General features: G+C 36.7%; 2 protein-coding genes across 2 annotated transcripts; one reads left to right on the top strand and one right to left on the bottom strand.

Moving 5' to 3' along the window:
- The first annotated feature begins 2,455 nt into the window (after positions 1 to 2,455).
- Positions 2,456 to 3,379, top strand: LOC128100923 (olfactory receptor 4C15-like). The gene has a single exon (XM_052723663.1). It carries the CDS (start codon positions 2,456 to 2,458, stop codon positions 3,377 to 3,379), a length of 924 nt encoding a protein of 307 aa, XP_052579623.1.
- An 11,602-nt stretch (positions 3,380 to 14,981) lies between these two features.
- On the bottom strand, positions 14,982 to 15,920 carry LOC128101605 (olfactory receptor 4C15-like). The gene has a single exon (XM_052724862.1). It carries the CDS (start codon positions 15,915 to 15,917, stop codon positions 14,982 to 14,984), a length of 936 nt encoding a protein of 311 aa, XP_052580822.1. The 5' UTR covers positions 15,918 to 15,920.
- Positions 15,921 to 22,275: the final 6,355 nt, after the last annotated feature.

Genomic DNA, 22,275 nt, shown 5'->3' on the forward strand with positions numbered 1-22,275 from the left:
AGATTAACAGAAATACTAGGGAAAAAGTTCCAGTATGTGTATGTTAGTCATTTGGTTTCACAGATACTGTCATACTATATTTAGATAAGAATAGAGTTGATGAGATCAGGATCTATCCCTGGTGCATGACCCAGCTTTCTGGATCCCATTACCTATGGTTGGACACCTTGCTCACCCCTGATAAAGTGAGGAGGGGCTTGGTCCTGCCTCAACTGAGTGTAACAGGCTTAGCTGCTCCCTGTGATGGGAGAACTTACCCTGTAGGAGGAGGAGATGAGGGTGAAGGTTGCAGGGAGAGGGAGGAGGGATGAGAGGGAGATTTGTGGTTGTTATGTAAAATTAATAAAAAATTTTAAAAAAATAGCACATTTGTGCTTATTTTAGAATGATAACAATGCATTACAGGGTTTTTATTCTGTTGTTTCCTTATCTGTAGTATATGAGCAGACACTGAGTTTATATTACAGATACTGGTGAGGAACAGAAATGAGAAGACATGGAAATGGTTGTTTTAAAGTATTAGACAATACTGCTTTGGGTTTCTTTTTTGTACTTTCATAAACATGTAAAATTGTTTCTGTGTACACTAATTGACAATCATTACAATTAACTTATTCTTCCTCTTAGTACAAATACATTACTATTTTGTGCACAAATTTTAAGAACAATGTATCTATACACGCATAATATCATATACATAATTTATAATTTATAGACACATACATTGTATATACAGGAGAGGATATGGACATTTTGAAAGCTGTGCCTCCTTGAGAAAAATGAGCTTAAGGGCTAGATTATTTATCTTGATGATTCAAGAAAGAATTTCAGTTGGTCTTTCAAGAGAATGAATTGAACTATAATTTGAAAAACATGTCAAGAGCAACATTTTTAGTATTTTCAAATTTGACCTCCTTCATGAGCTTAGACTAAACAGGTAAGTTGTTTACAAACATTTCCCAAATACTAAATTCATACAGATTTCAAAACATGTTTCACAGAATTATACTTTTTAAAACCAGGTGTCATGGTGTGCAATGGATGATTAAGAAGTGTCAAGACTCTATATTATAGTACAACTGCTCCTTCTTTCCATTATACATTTAATTGGATGTAGTCAATTTGCACACAAAAGTGCTTAGCTGTTGCCTTGTAAAAGTCTTTATTTTTAAGCCGGGCAGTGGTGGTGTACACCTTTAGTCCCAGCACTCTGGAGGCAGAGCCAGGCAGATCTCTGTGAGTTAGAGGCCAGCCTGGGCTACCAAGTGAGTTCCAGGAAAGGCACAAAGCTACACAGAGAGACCCTGTCTTGAAAAACCAAAAAAAAGTCTTTATTTTTAATTTCACACATGCACAAAATTTATCTTCATCATATCCACCCCTCACATCCCTTCAGACCGCCATAGAGGACACCATTACATCATCCTTCCAACTTCATGTCCTCCTTTTATAATTTTTAAATTAGTTATTTATTGAGTAATAGCTTTCTTTGAATTATTTCATCTATCATGTGAACAAACCTTATTTTAATTAAGCTAGGGTCACATTTTAAAATGCTGAATTAAAGTTGATATCATAGCTCTTTAAAAATATCTGTCATGTATAGAACTAGACACTTACCCATTAACATTTCTAGATTATAAGGAATGAGTTAGCCCAATATAAATGCTAATGCATTGCAGACATCAAAGAGAATTTGAAATATATCCAGGATTTCCAAGGTCGTTTCCTATTGCTTCATCAACTGGTATAACAAAGTGTTTGGGTAGGACCTAACAGACATGATTGATCAAGTGTGATCTTTCTGTCCATAAGTAGAATATAGTTTTAAGATGCCCTTTAAGACTACACACCAGGAAGTCACTGGAGAATGAAAACAGCTGAAACTTGAAAGATTCACTATTTCTTTCTTTAGACCAAGCAGGTAACTTTCATCACATAATATAAACAAGTCTGAGTTGAATATTCAGTAATTTATCTCCATCACAATTCTACTTGATTAACTGCTCCCTTCAATAAATTTCTAATTTTTGTTCTAAACATCAAAGCAATTAAGCAATATAAGTTTGCATATCAATGCACATGCTTGTTTGTAATGTACTGTAAACTTGTTTGAAGCAATTTTTCTCATAATTGCAGATTTAAATGGCAGCAGTTTTTGCCAGAGAGAAGGTTCAGTGATAAAGATACTTGCTGGCAGGATTGACTACCTGAGTTCAGATTCCAGAACCTGCACAGTAGAAAGAGAGTTATTCCTGGTAACTGTTCTCTGAGTTCTTCAGAAAGACTAAAGCACCTGCACATGTATGCATACACACACACACACACACACACACACACACACACACACACACACACACACACACCCCACAAAGAAAATAAGCACACATATACATAAATGACTAAATGCATGGATTAATAAAAGCAATTTTATGTGAAACTTGTCTGAAGAATCATGCCAAATCAGACGATTGTAGCTGAGTTCGTCCTCCTGGGACTTTCACAGAACCCGAAAGTTCAGAAAATAGTATTTGTTGTATTTTTGTTTGTCTACATAGCAACCATTGGAGGCAACATTATAATTGCAGTAACCATTCTCTGCAGTCCTGCACTGCTGGGATCACCCATGTACTTCTTTTTGGCATTTCTGTCCTTCCTGGATGCATGTATTACTTCAGTCATCACACCAAAAATGATTGCTGACTCCCTTGATGAGAGTAAAACCATCTCCTTTGAAGGCTGCATGGCACAGATCTTTGCTGAACACTTCTTTGCTGCAGTGGAAGTGATTGTTCTCATAGCTATGGCCTATGACCGCTACGTAGCCATTTGTAAGCCCTTACACTACTCTTCCATCATGAACTGGAGGCTCTGTGGCACTCTGGTAGGGGTGGCATGGACAGGGGGATTCTTGCATTCTATCATACAAATAATCTTCACTTTACAGTTACCCTTTTGTGGACCCAATGTGATTGATCACTTCATGTGTGACTTGTTCCCATTACTGGAGTTGGCCTGCACTGACACTTATGTTTATGGCCTGCTAGTGTTTGCCAACAGCGGGTCTATCTGCATCATAATCTTTTCTATGTTGCTAATCTCCTATGGTGTCATTTTGTTTTCTCTAAGAAATCACAGTTCTGAAGGGCGATGGAAAGCCCTCTCGACTTGTGGATCCCACATCGCTGTTGTCATTTCATTCTTTGTTCCATGCATATTTATATATGCACGATCCACATCTGCATCTTCTTTTGAGAAGAAGGTGGCTGTGTTTGATGCCATCATGACTCCATTGCTCAACCCCATGATTTACACTTTTAGAAATAAAGAAATGAAAAATGCTATTAAGAAAATGTGGAAGAGATTAAAGATGGTCTAATAAATTTAAAACTTTACACTTACAAACTTTAGTGTAGAGAATGAAGAAGTCAATACTTACTTCAAGTACTTTATAGTTTGTTCATTATATAAAAAGAGATGACATCGTTCTATAGGAAAAGCATCAATATAATAGGCTGAAACACTGTCTTTAACTGGAAATTAACACTTGCACTATGAATTGACAATTCAGTTACAGTAGCCTGAATGAGGCACGATCTGTAAGTGTTGGGCATTTGACTACTTGGTCTTCAGTTGTGGCTATTTGCAGAGAATTAGGAGATGTGAGCTTACTGGAGGAAGTATGTCTCTGGGCTGGTCTTGGAGGTTTCAAAAGATTCTTGCAATTTCAAGTTATTTCTCTCTGCTTCATGTTTGTGGTTTAAAATATGATCTCAGCCGGGCAGTGGTGGCACACGCCTTTAATCCCAGCTCTCGGGAGGCAGACCTAGGCTGCTCTCTGTGAGTTCAAAGGCATCCTGGTCTACAGAGTGAGTTCCAGGACAGGACCAAAACTACACAGAGAAACCCTGTCTTGAAAAACAAACAAACAAAATATGATCTCTCGGTTGTAGCACACATCAGCCACTTATTTCTTCTGCTCCTTCATCATGGACTCTAATCATCTGGTACCATATGCCCCAAATAATCCCTTCCTACTGAAGGCTGCCTTGGTCATGATATTTTATCACAGCAATAGAAAGTAAATAATGCATCAATACTGTTATGTGAAAATCTAAGTTAGTTAATTTTATAGTCCTGTAACTAAAATGAAATGCTGCATGCAAGTTACCTATTAAAATGTTTGCACATAGCATTTAGCATTATGCTTTTTAAAACTCTTATTGAAACTACAATGTGTTGAAATAAGAAAAGAAATATACTGAAATCATCTCAAGTTAAAATGTGCATTTATGTGACATTGTCATTATATAAGGCCAAAAATCAGAAATGCAGAGAGGAGAGTACAATCAAGACTCACAGAGTAGATGTCCTTGTACCATTTGACTTAATGTATAAAGTGGATCCATTAATATCTAGTACACAATATGGTACTTTTTGGATATTTTGATAGATAAAATATGATTATCCCCACCTGCTTATGAATGAGTTTCTTTTGGGTCATGTAACTATCACACTCAAAACAGATATGAGTGCAGATTCCCTAGAGAAACATCTATGGACATCTCACATTCTAAAATAACCAAAAGCAGCTTCAAATTTAACTTTGCTGGCAACACCAAGCTGAAGATGGTAGTACTTAACACAATTTGTCCACATCCACAGAGAGGGAATAAAACTCATAGTAGCCAGTTAAAAGTACCTTGCAAGTGTATTATATTTCACTTAATGGTTGATTTCTTTTTTTTGTCTTATGTGATTTATTATATTCATTGACTTATGTATATTAAACAATTTCTGCATTTCTTTTTTAATTTAATTCTATTTTTTATTCTTTTTATTTTATAATTTAATTTAATTTTACATATCAGCCACGGATTCCCCTGTCCTCCCTGCTCCTGCACCGCCCCACACACATTCCCCCCAGCTCACCCCCCATTCCCATCTCCTCCAGGGCAAAGACTCCCCTGGGGATTCAGTTCAATCTGGTAGATTCAGTCCAGGCAGGTCCAGTCCCCTCCTCCCAGGCTGAGCCAAGTGTCCCTGTATAAGCCCCAGGTTCCAAACAGCCAGCTCATGCACTGAGGACAAGTCCCATTCCCACTGCCTGGGTGCCTCCTAAACAGTTCAAGCTAATCAACTGTCTCACTTATCCAGATGGCCTGATCCAGTTGGGGGCTCCTCAGCTATTGGTTCATAGTTCATGTGTTTCCATTCATTTGGCTATTTGTCCCTGTGCTTTTTCCAATCTTGATCTCAACAACTCATGCTCATACAAACCCTTCTCTTTCTCGCCAATTGGACTCCTGGAGCTCCACCTGGGGCCTGGCCATGGATATCTGCATCCGGTTCCCTCAGTCATTGGATGAGATTTCTAGCACGACAGTTAGGGTGTTTGGCCATCCTATCACCAGAGTAGGTCAGTTCGGGCTTTCTCTCAACCATTGCCAGTAGTCTATTGTGGAGGTATCTTTGTGGATTTCTGGGGACCTCTCTAGCACTTTGCTTCTTCCTATTCTTTTTTTTTTTTTTTTTTTTTTTTTTTTTTTTTTTTTTTTTTGGTTTTTCGAGACAGGGTTTCTCTGTGTAGCTTTGCGCCTTTCCTGGAACTCACTTGGTAGTCCAGGCTGGCCTCGAACTCACCGAGATCCACCTGGCTCTGCCTCCCGAGTGCTGGGATTAAAGGCGTGCGCCACCACCGCCCGGCTTTGCTTCTTCCTATTCTTATGTGGTCTTCATTTATCATGGTCTTTTATTCCTTGTTCTCCCTCTCTGTTCTTGATCCAGCTGGGATCTCCCGCTCCCCCAAGCTCTCTTTCCCTCGACCTTGGCCCTTCATTACCCTCACGTTGTTGTTCATGTAGATCTCATCCATGTCATTGGGCAATCCCTGTGTCTTTCTTGGGGTCCTGTTTTCTAGGTAGCCTCCCTGGAGTTGTGAGTAGCAGTCTAGTCATCTTTGTTTTACATCTAGTACCCTCCTATGAGTGAGTACATACCATGTTTGTCTTTCTGAGGCTGGGTTACCTCACTCAGGATGATTTTTTCTAGATCCATCCATTTGCCTGCAAACCTCATGATGTCATTGTTTTTCTCTGCTGAGTAGTACTCCATTGTGTATATGGATCACATTTTATTTATCCATTCTTCAGTTGAAGGGCATCTAGGTTGTTTCCAGGTTCTGGCTATTACAAACAGTGCTGATATGAACATAGCTGAGAAAGTGCCCTTGTTGTATGATTGAGCATTCCTTGGTATATGCCCAAGAGTGGTATAACTGGTCTTGGGGAGATTGATTCCCAATTTTCTAAGAAAGCGCCATATTGATTTCCAAAGTGGCTGTACAAACTTGCATTCCCACCAGAGAGTACCCTTTGCTCCACCTCATCTCTCGCATAAGGTGTCTTCAGTGTTTTTTATCTTAGTCATTCTCACAGGTGTAAGGTGGTATCTCAGAGTTATTTTGATTTGCATTTCCCTGATGATTAGGGATGTTGAGCAATTCCTTAAATATCTTTCAGCCATTTGAGTTTCCTCTGTTGAGAATTCTCTGTTTAGTTCTATAGCCCATTTCTTTTTTTTTTTTTGCATTTCCCCCTTTTTGTTTAATTAAAAAGGAAAGTTTTAACTTTAACACAGTAAAATTACATATAACAAATAGCTATCAAGCAAGAATTACAGTTACAATATCTAATCTATCTGTATTTGGCAAAATTAAAGAAAATATTCTGTCTATCTTACATTTGTGAGTCTAAGGTTTCATATCTAATTTATCTTTTATCATAACCAAGAAAAATTATAACTATCTAGTCTTCAACTACATCAAAGACCTCAGAAGGATATAATATTACCTAAGTAAACAGGAAGCGCATTATAAGCAACTTACAAAATTCTAGACTGACAGAGACAGCTGGCTGCCTGGACAGTCACCTAAAGTTCCTCTGCAATGTTGGGACATCCATTTTTAGCCCATAGGTCTAGAGTCTCTCAGTCACTTCTTTCTGTGTCCTGCAGAATGTCTGGCACTTTCTTCTGTGAAGCAAGAACCTGTAGGACCATTTTGTCTTGCAAAGTTCAGTGGTCACCTTCCTATGGGTCCTGCATGTCCAGTCCATATAACATTTTGTCAAGCAGTCCAGGCAAGAACAGTTTTTTGCCAAATGGCTATCTTTTTGGCCAAGAAGATAAACTCCACATAGAGTGTCTTCAATGTTCAACTTTCTCTTTGAAGTAAATTGGTGCTGCCAGGAACAGACGTGTCCCATTGCCGAGAAAGTCTAAGTTTTTCAAACATTTTAAATGCCATATTAAAATTACCTACCTAACTGAATTATATCTATGCATACCTAGAAAATTAACATGACTACAAGTTTGATTATCATAGATGATTAACTATTAATTTGTATTTCTTTTTTTTTTTTTTTTAAAAACATTTTTTTTAATTTATTTTAATTTATTTTGCAATACGATTCAGTTCTACATATCGGTCACGGATTCCCTTGTTCTCCCCCCTCCCGTCCCCCTCACCTTCCCCCCAACGCCCCCCCCCCCATTCCCATCTCCTCCAGGGCAAAGCCTTCCCCACAGACTGAGGTCAACCTGGTAGACTCAGTCCAGGTAGATCTAGTCCCCTCCTCCCAGGCCGAGCCAAACAATCCTGCATAGGCCCCAGGTTTCAAACAGCCAACTCATGCAATGAGCACAAGATCTGGTCCCACTGCCTGGATGCCTCCCAAACAGATCAAGCCAATCAACTGTCTCACCCATTCGGAGGGCCTGATCCAGTTGGTGACCCCTCAGCCATTGGTTCATAGTTCATGTGTTTCCATTCATTTGGCTATTTGTCCCTGTGCTTTATCCAACCTTGGTCTCAACAATTCTCGCTCATATAAACCCTCCTCATTCTCGTTAATTGGACTCCCAGAGATCCACCCAGGGCCTAGTCATGGATCTCTGCATCCAGATCCCTCAGTAGTTGGATGAGGTTTCTAGCACAACAATCAGGGTGTTTGGCCATCCCATCACCAGAGTAGGTCAGTTCGGGCTGTATCTCGACCATTGCCGGCAGTCTGTTGTGTGGGTATCTTTGTGGATTTCTGTGGGCCTCTCTAGCACTTTGCTTCTTCCTGTTCTCATGTGGTCTTCATTTACCATGGTCTCCTATTCCTTGTTCTCCCTCTCTGTTGCTGATCCAGCTGGGATCTCCCGCTCCCCCAAGCTCTCTTTCCCTCGACCCTCGCCTTTCATTACCCCCACTCATGTCCATTTCTTAATTGGACTGTTGGGCATTTTGATGTCTAATTTCTCGAGTTCTTTATATATTCTGGATATCAGTCCTCTGTCAGATGTGTGATTGGTGAAGACCTTTTCCCATTCTGTAGGCTGTCGCTTTGCCTTGTTGACCATATCCTTTGCTCTACAAAAGCTTCTCAGTTTCAAGCAGTCCCATTGATTGATTGTCTCTCTCAGTGTCTGTGCTACTGAAGAAAATCAGAGATACATCACCCTTTATCATAGCCACAAATGATATAAAATACCTTGGGGTAACTCTAACTAAGCAAGTGAAGAACCTATATGACAAGAACATTAAGTACCTGAAAAAAGAAGTTGAAGAAGATGTCAGAAAATGGAAAGATCTCCCATGCTCATGGATAGGCATGATTAACATAGTAAAAATGGCAATCTTACCAAAAGCAATCTACAGATTCAGTGCAATCCCCATCAAAATACCAATACAATTCTTCACAGACCTGGAAAGAATAATACTCAACTTCATATGGAAAAACAAAAAAACCCAAGATAGCCAAAAGAATCCTGTACAATAAAACAACTTCTGGAGGCATCATGATCCCTGACCTCAAGCTTTACTATAGAGCTACAGTAATAAAAACAGCTTGGTACTGGCATAAAAACCGACATGTGGACCAATGGAAACGAATTGACGACCCTGACATTAATCTGCACACCTATGAACATATAATTTTTGACAAAGAAGCCAAAACTGTACAATGGAAAAAAGAAAGCATCTTCAACAAATGGTGCTGGCAAACTGGATATCAACATGTAGAAGGCTGCAAATAGATCCATATCTGTCACTGTGCACAAAACTTAAGTCCAAGTGGATCAAAGTCCTCAACATAAATCCAGTTACTCTGAACCTGATAGAAGAGAAATTAGGAAGTAGTCTTGAACATATTGGCATAGGAGATAACTTCCTAAATTAATGGTTGATTTCTATATTCTTGACTTTGAATATGAAAGTGAAACATTATTATTTATAAATAACAATAGATATTATTTAATTTGATGTTATTTCTCTAATTATATTTTGTTAGTCTTGGGTGTCAATTGACTTCTACAGGAAATTTATTTAGAGTTATAAATCTGTTCTGTTACAACTGCCAGCTCTATAAAGGTCATTGGAACTTTTAGGGACATATTTATTATTATGTTTGTCTCTGTCATTTTTACATGCCAGAAACAAAGTATGCAGTTAGGAGAAACCTAGATAAGAATGCATTGATCTCCTAGTGGAAAATGTATGAATACTTAGGATGTAACACATCCGAACAAGTGTATGCTTTACAAATGACCAAGTGTGTAAGAAGGGCTTGGGCGTGTGAAAACGCTTTCTCTAGTCCTACCCCTTGCCTATTGTCTGTCACCTCCCAACAGTTTCTTCTTAACATCCTTTGCTTTCACAGTTTTTGACTGTTGAGTAGTAAATTTAGTCATAAGGTTTAGCTTGAGGCATGAGAACTGAATGCCCTCTGCTCAATTATTTTATGAAGTTTGGACTTCAATGCTTGAAACAAAACTATGAAAAACATGTCCACTCTGGTCACAATGTAGCAACCAACACAAATTCATTCTTCTCCATTATGTATAAAATTTATACATGCTTTCATTGTTTTAACCCCAAGTGTTTCTTTACACTGTGATGATGTTTTACAAAGGGAAAGAAACTTACAATATCCAAAAAGAAATAAATACTCCAAGATATTCACCAATTTCAATTCATATAAATTTAAAGATTAAGATTTTATAAGATTATCCTAATATAATGTGTTGCTTTAGATTTTTATTTTCTTTTTACTGATTCTTCTTTGGCATAGTCAATTCATGTAAGTATTATGAGGATATATAACTGTTATTCTGATACTAAATTTGCTTATTGTAGCTACTATATTTATTTAAAGAATTTACAAAAACTCATTGTCAGTGTTAAAAGTGGATGTTAAAATGTGTATGGCTATCTGAAAGTAGGTAAGAGACATGCCTTCTAATGTAAGTATTAAAATGATATAGAAAAGTATTTTGTTACAGAATCAGCTAGAAGAACTGCTTTTCTTAAAATCTTAAAGTGATTCTCCTTTCCAAACTCTCCTTCCCAACCCTGGGTCCCGGCTCATTCTTTTGTTCTGTGTATTACTTTGTCTCTTCCTCTAGTCTTCTATTCTTCCATTGTTTGGCTTTTGGTTGAGATTTTATTATTTTCATTTATTCCTTATCTTTTAATTTTAGGAAATACAAAACAACCACATCACATAGCTTTAGCAAACATACAAAATAAGATTACATTTTAAATATCATGTCCACAAGCAAACAGAAGGAAAACTGGTTTTAGTATTCAAAAGATTTGTTTCCAAAGACACAAAAAGCAATGTGTAGGGACTAGAGAGTTAGTTCAGAAACTAAGATCATATACATACTGCTCTGTCAATTCCTAGCACCCACATGGTGGTTCACAATCTCTGTAACTCCAGTGACAGAAGATTTGAAACTCTTCTGTGACTTCTAGAGGGTCATGCATACATGTGATACATATATATGTATGTATCACATGTATATAAATAATATAAAAATAAATAAAATTTGACAAGAAAATGCATTGTGTAAGGGCACTAATGATGAGAAATATTAAATCAAGTTGTAATGGGTTTGAGGATATTAGCAGAAAAGTGTGTGTTGTACAGATATTAGAGCAAAATAAAATCACTTTTAGACACACTTCTTTTATTTTATAATTTAATTTAATTTTATATCTCAGCCACGGATTCCCTTGCTCTCCCCCTTCCCACTCCCGGGTCCTTCCCCCCAGCCCAACCCCCATTCCCATCTCCTCCAGGGCAAAGACTCCCCTGAGGATTGAGTTCAACCTGGTAGATTCAGTCCAGGCAGGTCCAGTCCCCTCCTTCCAGGCTGAGCCAAGTGTCCCTGTATAAGCCCCAGGTTCCAAACAGCCAGCTCATGCACTGAGGACAGGACCCAGTCCCACTGCCTGGATGCCTCCCAAACAGATCAAGCTAATCAACTGTCTCACTTATCCAGATGGCCTGATCCAGTTGGGGGCTCCTCAGCTATTGGTTTATAGTTCATGTGTTTCCATTCGTTTGGCTATTTGTCCCTGTGTTTTTTCCAACTTTGGTCTCAACAATTCTTGCTCATACAAATCCTCCTCTTTCTGGACAATTGGACTCCTGGAGCTCCACCTGGGGCCTGGCCATGGATCTCTGCATTTGGTTCCCTCAGTCATTGAATGGGGTTTCTAGCACGACAATTAGGGTGTTTGGCCATCCTATCACCAGAGTAGGTCAGTTCGGGCTTTCTCTCGACCATTGCTAGTAGTATATTGTAGGGGTATCTTTGTGGATTTCTGTGGACATCTAGCACTTTGCTTCTTCCTATTCTCATGTGGTCTTCATTTATCATGGTCTCTTATTCCTTGTTCTCCCTCTCAGTTCTTGATCCAGCTGGGATCTCCCGCTCCCCCAAGCTCTCTTTCCCTCGACCCTGGCCCTTCATTTCCCCCACTCACATCCATGTTGTTCATGTAGATCTCATCCATTTCTCTGTCACAATGGAAAAAAGAAAGCATCTTCAACAAATGGTGCTGGCATAACTGGATATCAACATGTAGAAGGCTGAAAATAGATCCATATCTGTCACCATGCACAAAACTTAAGTCCAAGTGGATCAAAGACCTCAACATAAATCAAGCTACTCTGAACCTGCTAGAAGAGAAAGTAGGAAGTAGTCTTGAATGCATTGGCATAGGATATCACTTCCTAAATATAATACCAGTAGCACAGACACTGAGAGAAACAATCAATCAATGGGACTGCTTGTAACCGAGAAGCTTTTGTAGAGCAAAAGATACCCTCAACAAGACAAAGCGACAGCCTAGAGAATGGGAAAAGTTCTTCACCAACCCCACATCTGACAGAGGACTGATATCCAGAATATATAAAGAATTTAAGAAATTAGACATCAAAATGCCCAACAGTCCAATTAAGAAATGGGCTATAGAACTAAACAGAGAATTCTCAGCAGAGGAAACTCAAATGGCTGAAAGACATTTTAGGAATTGCTCAACATCCCTAATCATCAGGGAAATGCAAGTCAAAACAACTTTGAGATACCACCTTACACTTGTCAGAATGACTAAAATCAAAAACACTGAAACTCTGCTTATACTCAGTGAGTCACAGAGAAAAACAATATGAGAGATGTGAGAATAAGAGGGCAATTGGTTGTGAAGAAGGATTTGAGTGAGGGATAGAGGGAAGAAAGGGGAGGATAGTATGTAAAATTGACTAAAATTCATTGTATAAGTGTAAGAAACTGTTAAACATTAAAAAAAATTAAGGAAGTGAAATACAGTTCAATGATCTCTATTGATATTGCTTGAGTGTAATTATTTTCAACTGTATATACATCATCATCATTAAGAATATTAAAGTTAATTTCCCCTTCCCGGGGAGATCTGAGCATCCACCCCAAACATGAACCCTTCTAAATGAAAGATTGTGGGAGCCCACAGTGACTCCAGCTTGTGGCTTGATTCTGTTTTGATTTAAGGTCAGAGAGTTCAAGCTTGTTATTGCCCCTCAAGGCTGAATAAAGGATGATTGGCCAAAGGCATGGTTATTAGATGTTTTGAGACTAAAGGAGGGGTTTACACTTGTTTGTTCCTTGAACCATGGTAAGAAAATATTTTTCCCCTCTTTCTTTGGGTATAAAAATGTTATGAGAAATAAAATCTTGGCTGATGCAGTATTCACTGAGAGCCCTCCCAATTCTATCCTATGTTTCTGTCTTTTCTTTTATGTCTCGGTTTTTTTCTGTCTATCTTTTCTTAACCCTCACTCCCCTATTCAAGTGCTGTTCCACAGGTCAGATAGTCCCAGCAGAAGAGGAATGGATGGGGGTGTGTGAGAACAGAGGAGAGTGGCGAAGGGCCTGGGAGGAGAGGAGGAAGGGAAGCTGCAGCCTGGCCAAGATGTAAAATAAGTAAATTTATTTTAAAAGAAGAATATTAAAATCAACAAAAATTCCAATGAAAAGATTCTGTTGAAAGCTTCTTTTCATTGGGATGTATTGCTACTGTACAGAGCGGGAGAAGTAGGCTCACCATGTCAACATTCTAAGGCTGGTGGTGCTAACAAAGTGAACCCTGAGGTCTGCTTTAGATTGTACTAGATTAGGAGATGTGCATGGGTATTTTACTATAGAATCTGCTCTGTCATCTGATTTTAATGAGGTAGTCACATGATCCAACAGAAACTCAACCATAGACAGGCCTAAGCTAATCAAATTTTATCTGTAAACAATGCCAGTAAATAATTCTCATTGTTTAATAGACAATGAGAGTTATTAAAAGTTTAATAAAGTCAAAGGATAACAAGGCACATAGTTTGGCTGGTAGTTATGCTCTATTATTTGTCTCTGTAGGCTCTGATGTCTCACAATTCTGAACAGAGACTTCAGAGACTTCAGAGAACAGTTCTACATATTTTAGTAAATATGTTTTCAGTGGAGGTTTTATGAAGCACAGTGTGAATGACAAGTATTCTGATATATTAAATCTTTTCCAATACTTCATTAGACTTATAAAAGTATAAAATTGAATTGGCCCATATGAAAAGACTAAGTATTCAACAAAAGTAAATGTGATTTCCCAGTTAAAGATATAATCTTCTCACCCACAAAATTAATATTTTATCTATAAGTTATATAATATCTTTCTACATAATGAGCAAATCATAAAGTATCTAAGTAAATATTGATATCTCTATATTGTACATTAAATTTGGTTAAGTATGTTTTAAATTTTATCAAAAATCACTTCGAATCTCTTCCACATTTCCCAATGGCATTACAGATTCTGTTTTTTCCCTTTTATTTGTAATTCTAGGTTCTGATGATAACAATGGCTTAGGGAAAGATATTCAGTTTGATTTTTTTCTAATTTCAAGCACATACACATGTTTTTTCAACAAATATTTTATTAAAACATAGTTTGAATGGTAAACATTCTCATAATTAAATCTCTTCTGATATTTCTTTACATATATGACAGTATTAAAGTTGAACTGATTTATTTTTCATACAGCAATACTGAGTAGTCAATTCATAGTGAAAGTATGATCAATTTTCCACCCTCGTCATTATTACATTCTCCATACAATGGTGCTGTCCCTTTCAAAAGAATGAACAAATCATTAATTTCATACCATAGTAAATATGGACTCCTTGCTCTTTATGTATTAACTTGTCTAAACGTGATTATATAATCCTGCTGTATATATATGTGTGTGTGTGTGTGTGTGTGTGTGTGTGTGTGTGTGTGTTCATGCATGCATGTACACTCACATACATGCCCAGTAGTAAAGGAGAATGTACATATCCCTAAACATGTGTGCAGATATGAAAGGAGAGAATTAAGTGTCCACATATAACCCTTACTACTTTATTTACTTGAGATAAGGTCTCTATCTCAACATGGAGATTATTTTATACAGTATCTGTCCAGTTAGCTCCTGGAACCTGACTGTCTCCACTTCACCAGCACAGGGCTTGAATTGTGATGACATGACTGGCTTTTGCCATGTTGCGGGGAATCTGAATCAGTTCCTAATCCTCACATAGGAAGTATTCTTACCAACCGAGCCATCTACCAAGTGTACCAATTTAATATTTTAAGATATACCATAAGCCACTATCAATCTCTTCCACATTTTCCTAATGGCATTTTTCATTTCCTTATTCCTAAAAGTGTAAATCATAGGATTTAGCAATGGTGTCAGGATAGTGGCAAATAAAAACACGTTTTTTTCAGAGAAGAAAGCAGATGTAGGCCTTGCATATATTATTATGCATGGAACAAAAAACATAACCACAACAGTAATGTGGGATCCACAGGTGGATAGAGCTTTACGTCTTCCATCAGAGCTATGAACTCTCAGAGAGAACAAAATGACACCATATGAAACAAGCAACAAGAAGAAGATGATAATACAGAAAGATCCACTGTTTGCAAACACCAAAATGACCAACCTATGAGTATCAGTGCAGGCAATCTTCATTAATGGGAATAAGTCACACAAGAAGTGATCGATGACATTGGGTCCACAAAAGGGCAGTTGCGAAATGAAGATAATTTGTATGAGAGAATGCAAGAATCCCCCTGCCCAGGCTACCCCCACCAGAATGCCACAAATCCTCCTGTTCATGATAGAAGTGTAGTGCAAGGGTTTGCAAATGGCCACATAGCGGTCATAGGCCATGGATGTCAAAATTATCACCTCTACTCCAGTAAAGAAATGGACAGCAAATACTTGTGTCATGCATCCTTCAAAGGAAATGGTTCTCCTCTCATAAAGTACGTCCACAGTTATTTTTGGTGTGATGACGGAGGAAGTGCATGCATCCAGGAAGGACAGGAATGCTAAGAAGAAGTACATGGGGGAGCCCCGCAGTGCAGGGCTGCATGTTATGGTAACCACAATCATCATGTTACCCCCAACAGTTGCAATGTAGACAAACAAAAATACAACAAATACTATTTTCTGAACCTTTGGATTCTGTGAAAGCCCCAGGAGTAAGAACTCTGTGACAAAGCTCTGATTTTGCATGATCCTCAAAAAGACAGTGAAAGAAAAATCTATTCACGTAAATCTGTAATTGTGAAAAAAAAAGTGTTTCATACAAGATTATATTATCAACACAAACCAGTTGGTGCATCCTTATATAAAATTGTCTTTATTTATTTTATTGCCATTAAAACAGAACATTAGGTGTATTTGGAAGGGTATAGTGATTATTACATAGAATTGAGTTAGGAACTAATTATTGAACACTTGAAATAGCCAGATTTTAAATATTGGGGCAAGAACACATCTAAGTGGGTTGTAGAATAGAAATAATTTGTCTACAAACTGTCAAACTCTAATGGATTTTTAAACTGAAATATTGAAATAAATTTTAAGGTCATATCCTAATTATAAACCAAAGACCACAATTCATTGCTCATGCCCTCCTTCTGCACGGACCGAAGCTCAGATGTACAGTATACAGTGACTGATCACAGAACTGCCTTTTCTACCAACAAAAGAATAGGTAAAATGTATTTTAGCATGTACTTGAAAATTTTTGCTACATTGAAAATTGTGTTTCAAAGAATGAAGTGAACTAGAACTTTAGAAGAATGAATCTATTCTTCACAAAACAGACAAGACTCTGGAAAGTATTTAGTACTACATGAAATATCTGTTGAAAAAGTTGAAATTTAACTTTCAGTTCATCATTTTAAAATGTGACCAGAACTTCAGAATAAGTATGATGTTTTAATGACAACTAAGTGAAAGAATATACAAAAAGCCACTACTTAGAACTCAACCTCTTTATCAATGTCAGAGATTAATGTTGCCATTTATACAAAAGCTGAACTAGAGACCATACATTTAAAGAGATAAGGAAGCATAACTTGGGACTTTAAGAGACACTGAACCTTTTTGAGGGTCAACAGAGTCAAGTGAGACTTTATTTTCTCAATAAGGAAATAAACACGGTGGAGTGTCCATGCAACATTCTCCCTCTCTCTATAAAGGTACCACATTGTATTATTTGTCTATGTGTGAATGACACATATTGCTTTAAAGAATTTCAGTAAATGATGGAGAATCAGAAGAGAGTGAACTCACCACCTACATAGGATAATTGTAGAAAACCACAAAACTGAAGAAAAGAAATAGTTCATTGATGATGATCTAGAGTCTGAGACTTACTTATTTGACATTTATACAATGCCACCTCATTTGAGTAAATATACTCCTATAAAATATATGGTTTGAAATTATACGAATTTACTACAAAACATATTGGTAAACAACCTACCTGCTAATATCCAAGGATGATGTGGAGGGACAAATTTGAAAATGTCGAAATGTTATTCATGATAGCATTTTACTACAATGGTAGGTGTAATTAATTCATTTGAAAACACAACTGCCTTACAAACTGAAGGAGTTTCCATGAATCCTCTAGGTAAATATTTCAGCTCAAGGATTCATTGTCACAAGCAATTACAGCATCAAAATATATCTGCATCTTCTGTATACACAACCAAAATGTATCAGAAATATCTGAAAAATAAAACTTTGTATGTGAATATGTACATATATATATATACATATATTGGTATATATGAGTATATTCATAGTTAAAATATGAATATGAGTCAAAGGCTTAAGAATATGCACAAAGAACTAAGCATAAGGCATTTTTATTGATTGCCACATACATGATCAGGTACAACTGTACATCTTAAAATCTATCACAAGAAGGTACATAAATTTACTGCATTTGTCTTGATACTCTTAGGTCACTTCTTCACCAGCATCTGCACACTTTATCAACTCCCAAACTAAAGCCACGAAAACAGTGGTATAAAATGAAACATACAGGGTCACTGTATAATCGTCATTTATTATAGACTAATGAGATCACTATATAATTCACCAGTTGTCCTTCAGAACTGAAGCAGAATGGCTGAAGAACTACCATGAGTAAGGAAATCATAGGGTATCATTCATGCACTAAATGTCATAATCAAACTCACCATTTCTTACAATGACTGTAGTTGGACAGGATTCTGTAAGATATGGAGTGTGTGTGGTATAGGAAGCGGGGGCTGAGAAGAGTAGTGGGAGGTGAAACTTCTGTCAGGATGTATTGAATGAGAGAAGAATACATTTTTAAAAAGATATGGTGGTTTCAGTGCACAATGCTTTCTAATGTTCTTTTGTTGTTGGTGGTGGTATTTCAAGACAGGGTTTCTCTGTGTAACCACACTGGCTGTCTCAGAACTCACTCTGTAGACCAGGCTAGGCCTTACGTTAATTTAAAAATTAAGTAAATCTTAGCTTCATATCCCTGTAACATGGCTATTAGTGCTAAACAAAATGTCACCATTATTTTCCCAGGAAAGCAACTGCCAGATTTGCAGTGAAACATCCACAAGTCTCATTATGTTGAGATGTATCAGGTTGAATTGGGCACCCCACAGTCAGTTGTTTGCTGCATTCTGACTAGCTATGGATTTCTTTAGTTGCCTCCATCTGCTGTATAAAGAATTGTGATTCAATTTGGACTACAGTTTGAATTACATCAATTGAATCATATAATTAATAGACCTAAAGTTCGGAGAGCATTGAAGAAAGCAGGGCAGAAAAATTGTAAGAGGCAGAGGGCCAGGATATTTACAAGAAGGTAGTTATCTTCTACAGAGTTGTAAGATAAGCCAAATTAAGTAAAATTTGTTATATAGCTAAAATTAATATATCTACAGTTATTTAATAATCCTTGTTAATGCATGCATAATAAAGCAGTATGACAATATTAACAAAGTATATGTGTGATATCCTACAACTTTCAATACTATCTTAAGTGCATTAATCTAAACTTAGACCAAACAAATTGTGAAACAGATATTTAAAAAAAATCACTCACTTTCTGCTTTTGAGTGGGTCTGGGTCTAGTTAGGGGGTTGAGGACAAGAGATAGATATGACTAGAATATACTGTATACATGTAAAAATTCTCAAAGAATAATTAATATATACATAAGTTAGCAAAAAAGCTTTCTGTATTATAGGAATGAGAACAAAGTATTGGTCCATGGAAGACAAGATGATAGTTCACTGTTTTGGTGGGGCATTAGCAAGGTCTGATATAGCCCAGCATAGCCCCAAACTCATCATGTAACCTAGAATAACTTTGAACTTCTGATTCCCTTATCTTTACCTCCAAGTGCTAGGATTCCAAACGTATGTTACCATAGATCTTTATGAACATATTATATGAACTATAAATCAAAAAGAACATAAGAATACCAATGTTGGTGTTATTTTAAACAGTGTCTCAACATTTAAAATTAGATGAAAAATTGAATCAGTAAAAAGAAAAATGTCTCCTCAAATGACATTTAAAAACTTAATTTAATAAAATTCTCCATTTAATATACTTAGCAAAAGATATTCTCCTTTATTTTTCAAATTCTTTAGTCAATATATTAAAAATATAATTATAGAAACATAAGCATATAACTCCAGTCACAAAATTTAATTCTGAAAATAAAATCATGTTAGGAAATTTTACCTTTGAATATGTCAAAATATTGAAAACTAGCTTGGAGATTTATCTCAGAGGTTAATATCACTGTTTTTACTCTTGCAGAGGATCTGGGTTTGACTCCCAGCACCCACATAGTGTATCACAATGGTCTTTAACTCCAATTCCAAGAGTTCTCTTATGACTTCCTTGAGTACCAGGCATGCACATGGTATATATATGTGCTTCCCACTCACTTATACACATAAAATAAAAATAAGCCAATCTTTAAAAATACTAAAAACTTAGAAATAGCTAAAAGATTAATAATGAGAATGGTTATGTAAGACTATTGCAAATTACTTTCACATGATACTATAAATAAAGCACTGGTAATATGGGGACATGTAAGGAAGTATTTTAATACTGTGTTTAGTAGAAAGGAGAAAATTGTTGTAACAAATAAATACCTTGTCAATAACATCAAAATTCTTAAAATAGACATCTAGATTAAAATACACAAATCAAATTTCCTTTATAGTTCTTTAGAAGGTGATAGGCTTTTCAGACCATTGATCAGATTACCCAAAGTAGAGTTAATAAGCCGAAATAACATAGGATCTTACATAAACAGTGTTAAATTCTTACAACCACTTCATAAAATGCTATACTGCGGAATCAAATTCTTACCCAACTCTATGCAATCTTTGATTTCAGATCCATACCCTACTATGGGGACTAACACATTCTCCTCATATTTCTCCTAAAATATTCCATGGCCTTTTCTTCAATAACCATTCATTTGGATATTCTGAAGCTATTCCTGGTCTTCTATGGAGTCCCTTACAGTTGGAGCTGTTGTCATGGAGCCACTCCATGAACAGTGGCCCTGGGAAGTATGCCTTTGTGCTCTCTAAAGATCACCTCCAATTTTTCTGAGACTTCTGAGGCAGAACCCCAATGCTTAGGTGAAATTAAGTAGACATGGTTAAATTGGAATATTTGACTCTGTGACTTGAGTCATGATTTCTAAACTTTCTTCTCTTTACCAGTGACATAAGTTAGTGTGTATTTGTAGAAATAGAACATTTTAAATTTACTCTCTAGTTTTTAAGGTACATCAACACTTCATTTTATCATGCTCCTTTGTCAACATTCTTCACACAAGGAGTCTAGATACTGACATTGTCTTTCCAGTAAGCTTCAGAAGGGTATGTAAACTAGTAGTTGAGTACATACGTAATAAAACTGTTTTTGGAGAGATGATAGAAAAATAAACTCCTGTTACATTGTTAAATTATTTGGTTTCAACTTGATCATGAAACACTGAAAATGTGTTCAATTTCATTAAATTTGAAAAAGCGTATGTTTAAAATGAATTAAGGAAAGGAACTGCCCAGGAAGGAAGGAAGGAAGGAAGGAAAGGGGGAAGGTAACAGAAAGGAAAGGAAGGGAAGGGAAGGGAACAGAAGGGAACAGAAGAGAAGCAGGGGACTTTGTACTCTAAGAACTCCTGTTGAGCACTTGAAGCACTTGAACCATTATTATACATGAAGTGTTGCTCTCCAGACTCCTTGTGTATCATTTTATCTAGTTTTGTTTCCACCAATTTTCATCACACAGATCTACTAAGGTAAGGAATCTGAGCACCACAGTTTATGAAACTCTCTTAGAGTACAGTTATGAAGCAAAAGATCTATTCTTGCTTGATCATGATATTCAAATGTTAAGTCACTTTTTATCACAATTTAAAATCATCTACACAGGTGAAAAACTATACCTTATGTGACTTACCATGTGTCAGTTGTGTGAAAAGTTCTGGTGATAGCCATCTTTTAATCTCTATTGCAGAATGCCCATTCTGTGGTGACCAAAATACCATGCTTGCATTCAGTTTCTACATCTAAGAAGAAGGAAAGTAAGTTTGGCAGTGAGGTTAGGGAATGCTGTCTCTGTTTTACAAGTGCTGTATTCATCATGGTCTTTGAATAATAGAAAATTCAATAACCCAAAATTTCTCCTTGACTGCTACTGGAATTTAAAGAGGTTTCTTTGAGATGTCATGAATCTATGAGATTGACTATTCGTCCCCCAAGGGGGAAATTTTAGACCCCCTTGAGATCCCAAGACATAGTTCTGTATACCTTTTTAAATTCCTCCTCCAGGGTTTAATAATGCTTATATGTGCTCTCAAAGTTAGGTTGCACTTTTTTTTTATAAGTTTTCTTTGGATTCTATTTGATAATGGTATTACCACGTTCAGAAACAGAACCCTGTTTAATGATGTAGGGAATATGGTGCTTAAGTGCTGAATTTTAGAAAATTTCCTTCTGTCACAATGAATTTTTCACTAAACCTGTAAGTTAAATGTATTATTTTGGGAAAAATCTAGAAAGGACTGTATGTACATTAAAGAACAGTTTATTGTAAATATGTAAAGAGGTGTGTATTAATGGGAATGTTACTTATTTCCTCAAATATTTCCTTGTTTTCATATACTTTTAGACAATTTTATATGTGTGCATATGTAGTTTTACTATACCACTGACCACTCCTAACTCTTTCTTATCCCCTCTCCATTGGGCTGACTCTTTTCTCCCTACCAACTAGTAAGCCTCATACACATGTCTTTTTAACCCACTGTCTTTAATTAGAGTTGATTGAATGAAGATGAATAAGAATTATTTACTGAGAAATTTGCATGTAAAACTTACCTATGCTTATAAAATTGTAAAAAATGATACCCTTTACCCAGCAATCATTACCTGTCAATAGTATTCCAGAGAAAGTTGAGGCCCCACAAGTCCCTCTACTATCCTAGATAGACTGTTGAAGGCCTAATCTTGTATAGGTATCCACAATTAATGGGCTAAGCCATATTCAG

This window comes from Peromyscus californicus, unplaced genomic scaffold (assembly GCF_007827085.1).
Source record: "Peromyscus californicus insignis strain IS unplaced genomic scaffold, ASM782708v3 Scaffold_7__1_contigs__length_154581171, whole genome shotgun sequence".
NCBI classification, from domain to species: Eukaryota; Metazoa; Chordata; class Mammalia; order Rodentia; family Cricetidae; genus Peromyscus; species Peromyscus californicus.

Excerpts from the sequence above, each read along its gene's own strand:
- LOC128100923 (XM_052723663.1), top strand. The coding sequence starts at position 2,456 with ATGCCAAATCAGACGATTGTAGCTGAGTTCGTCCTCCTGGGACTTTCA.
- LOC128101605 (XM_052724862.1), bottom strand. The coding sequence starts at position 15,917 with ATGCAAAATCAGAGCTTTGTCACAGAGTTCTTACTCCTGGGGCTTTCA.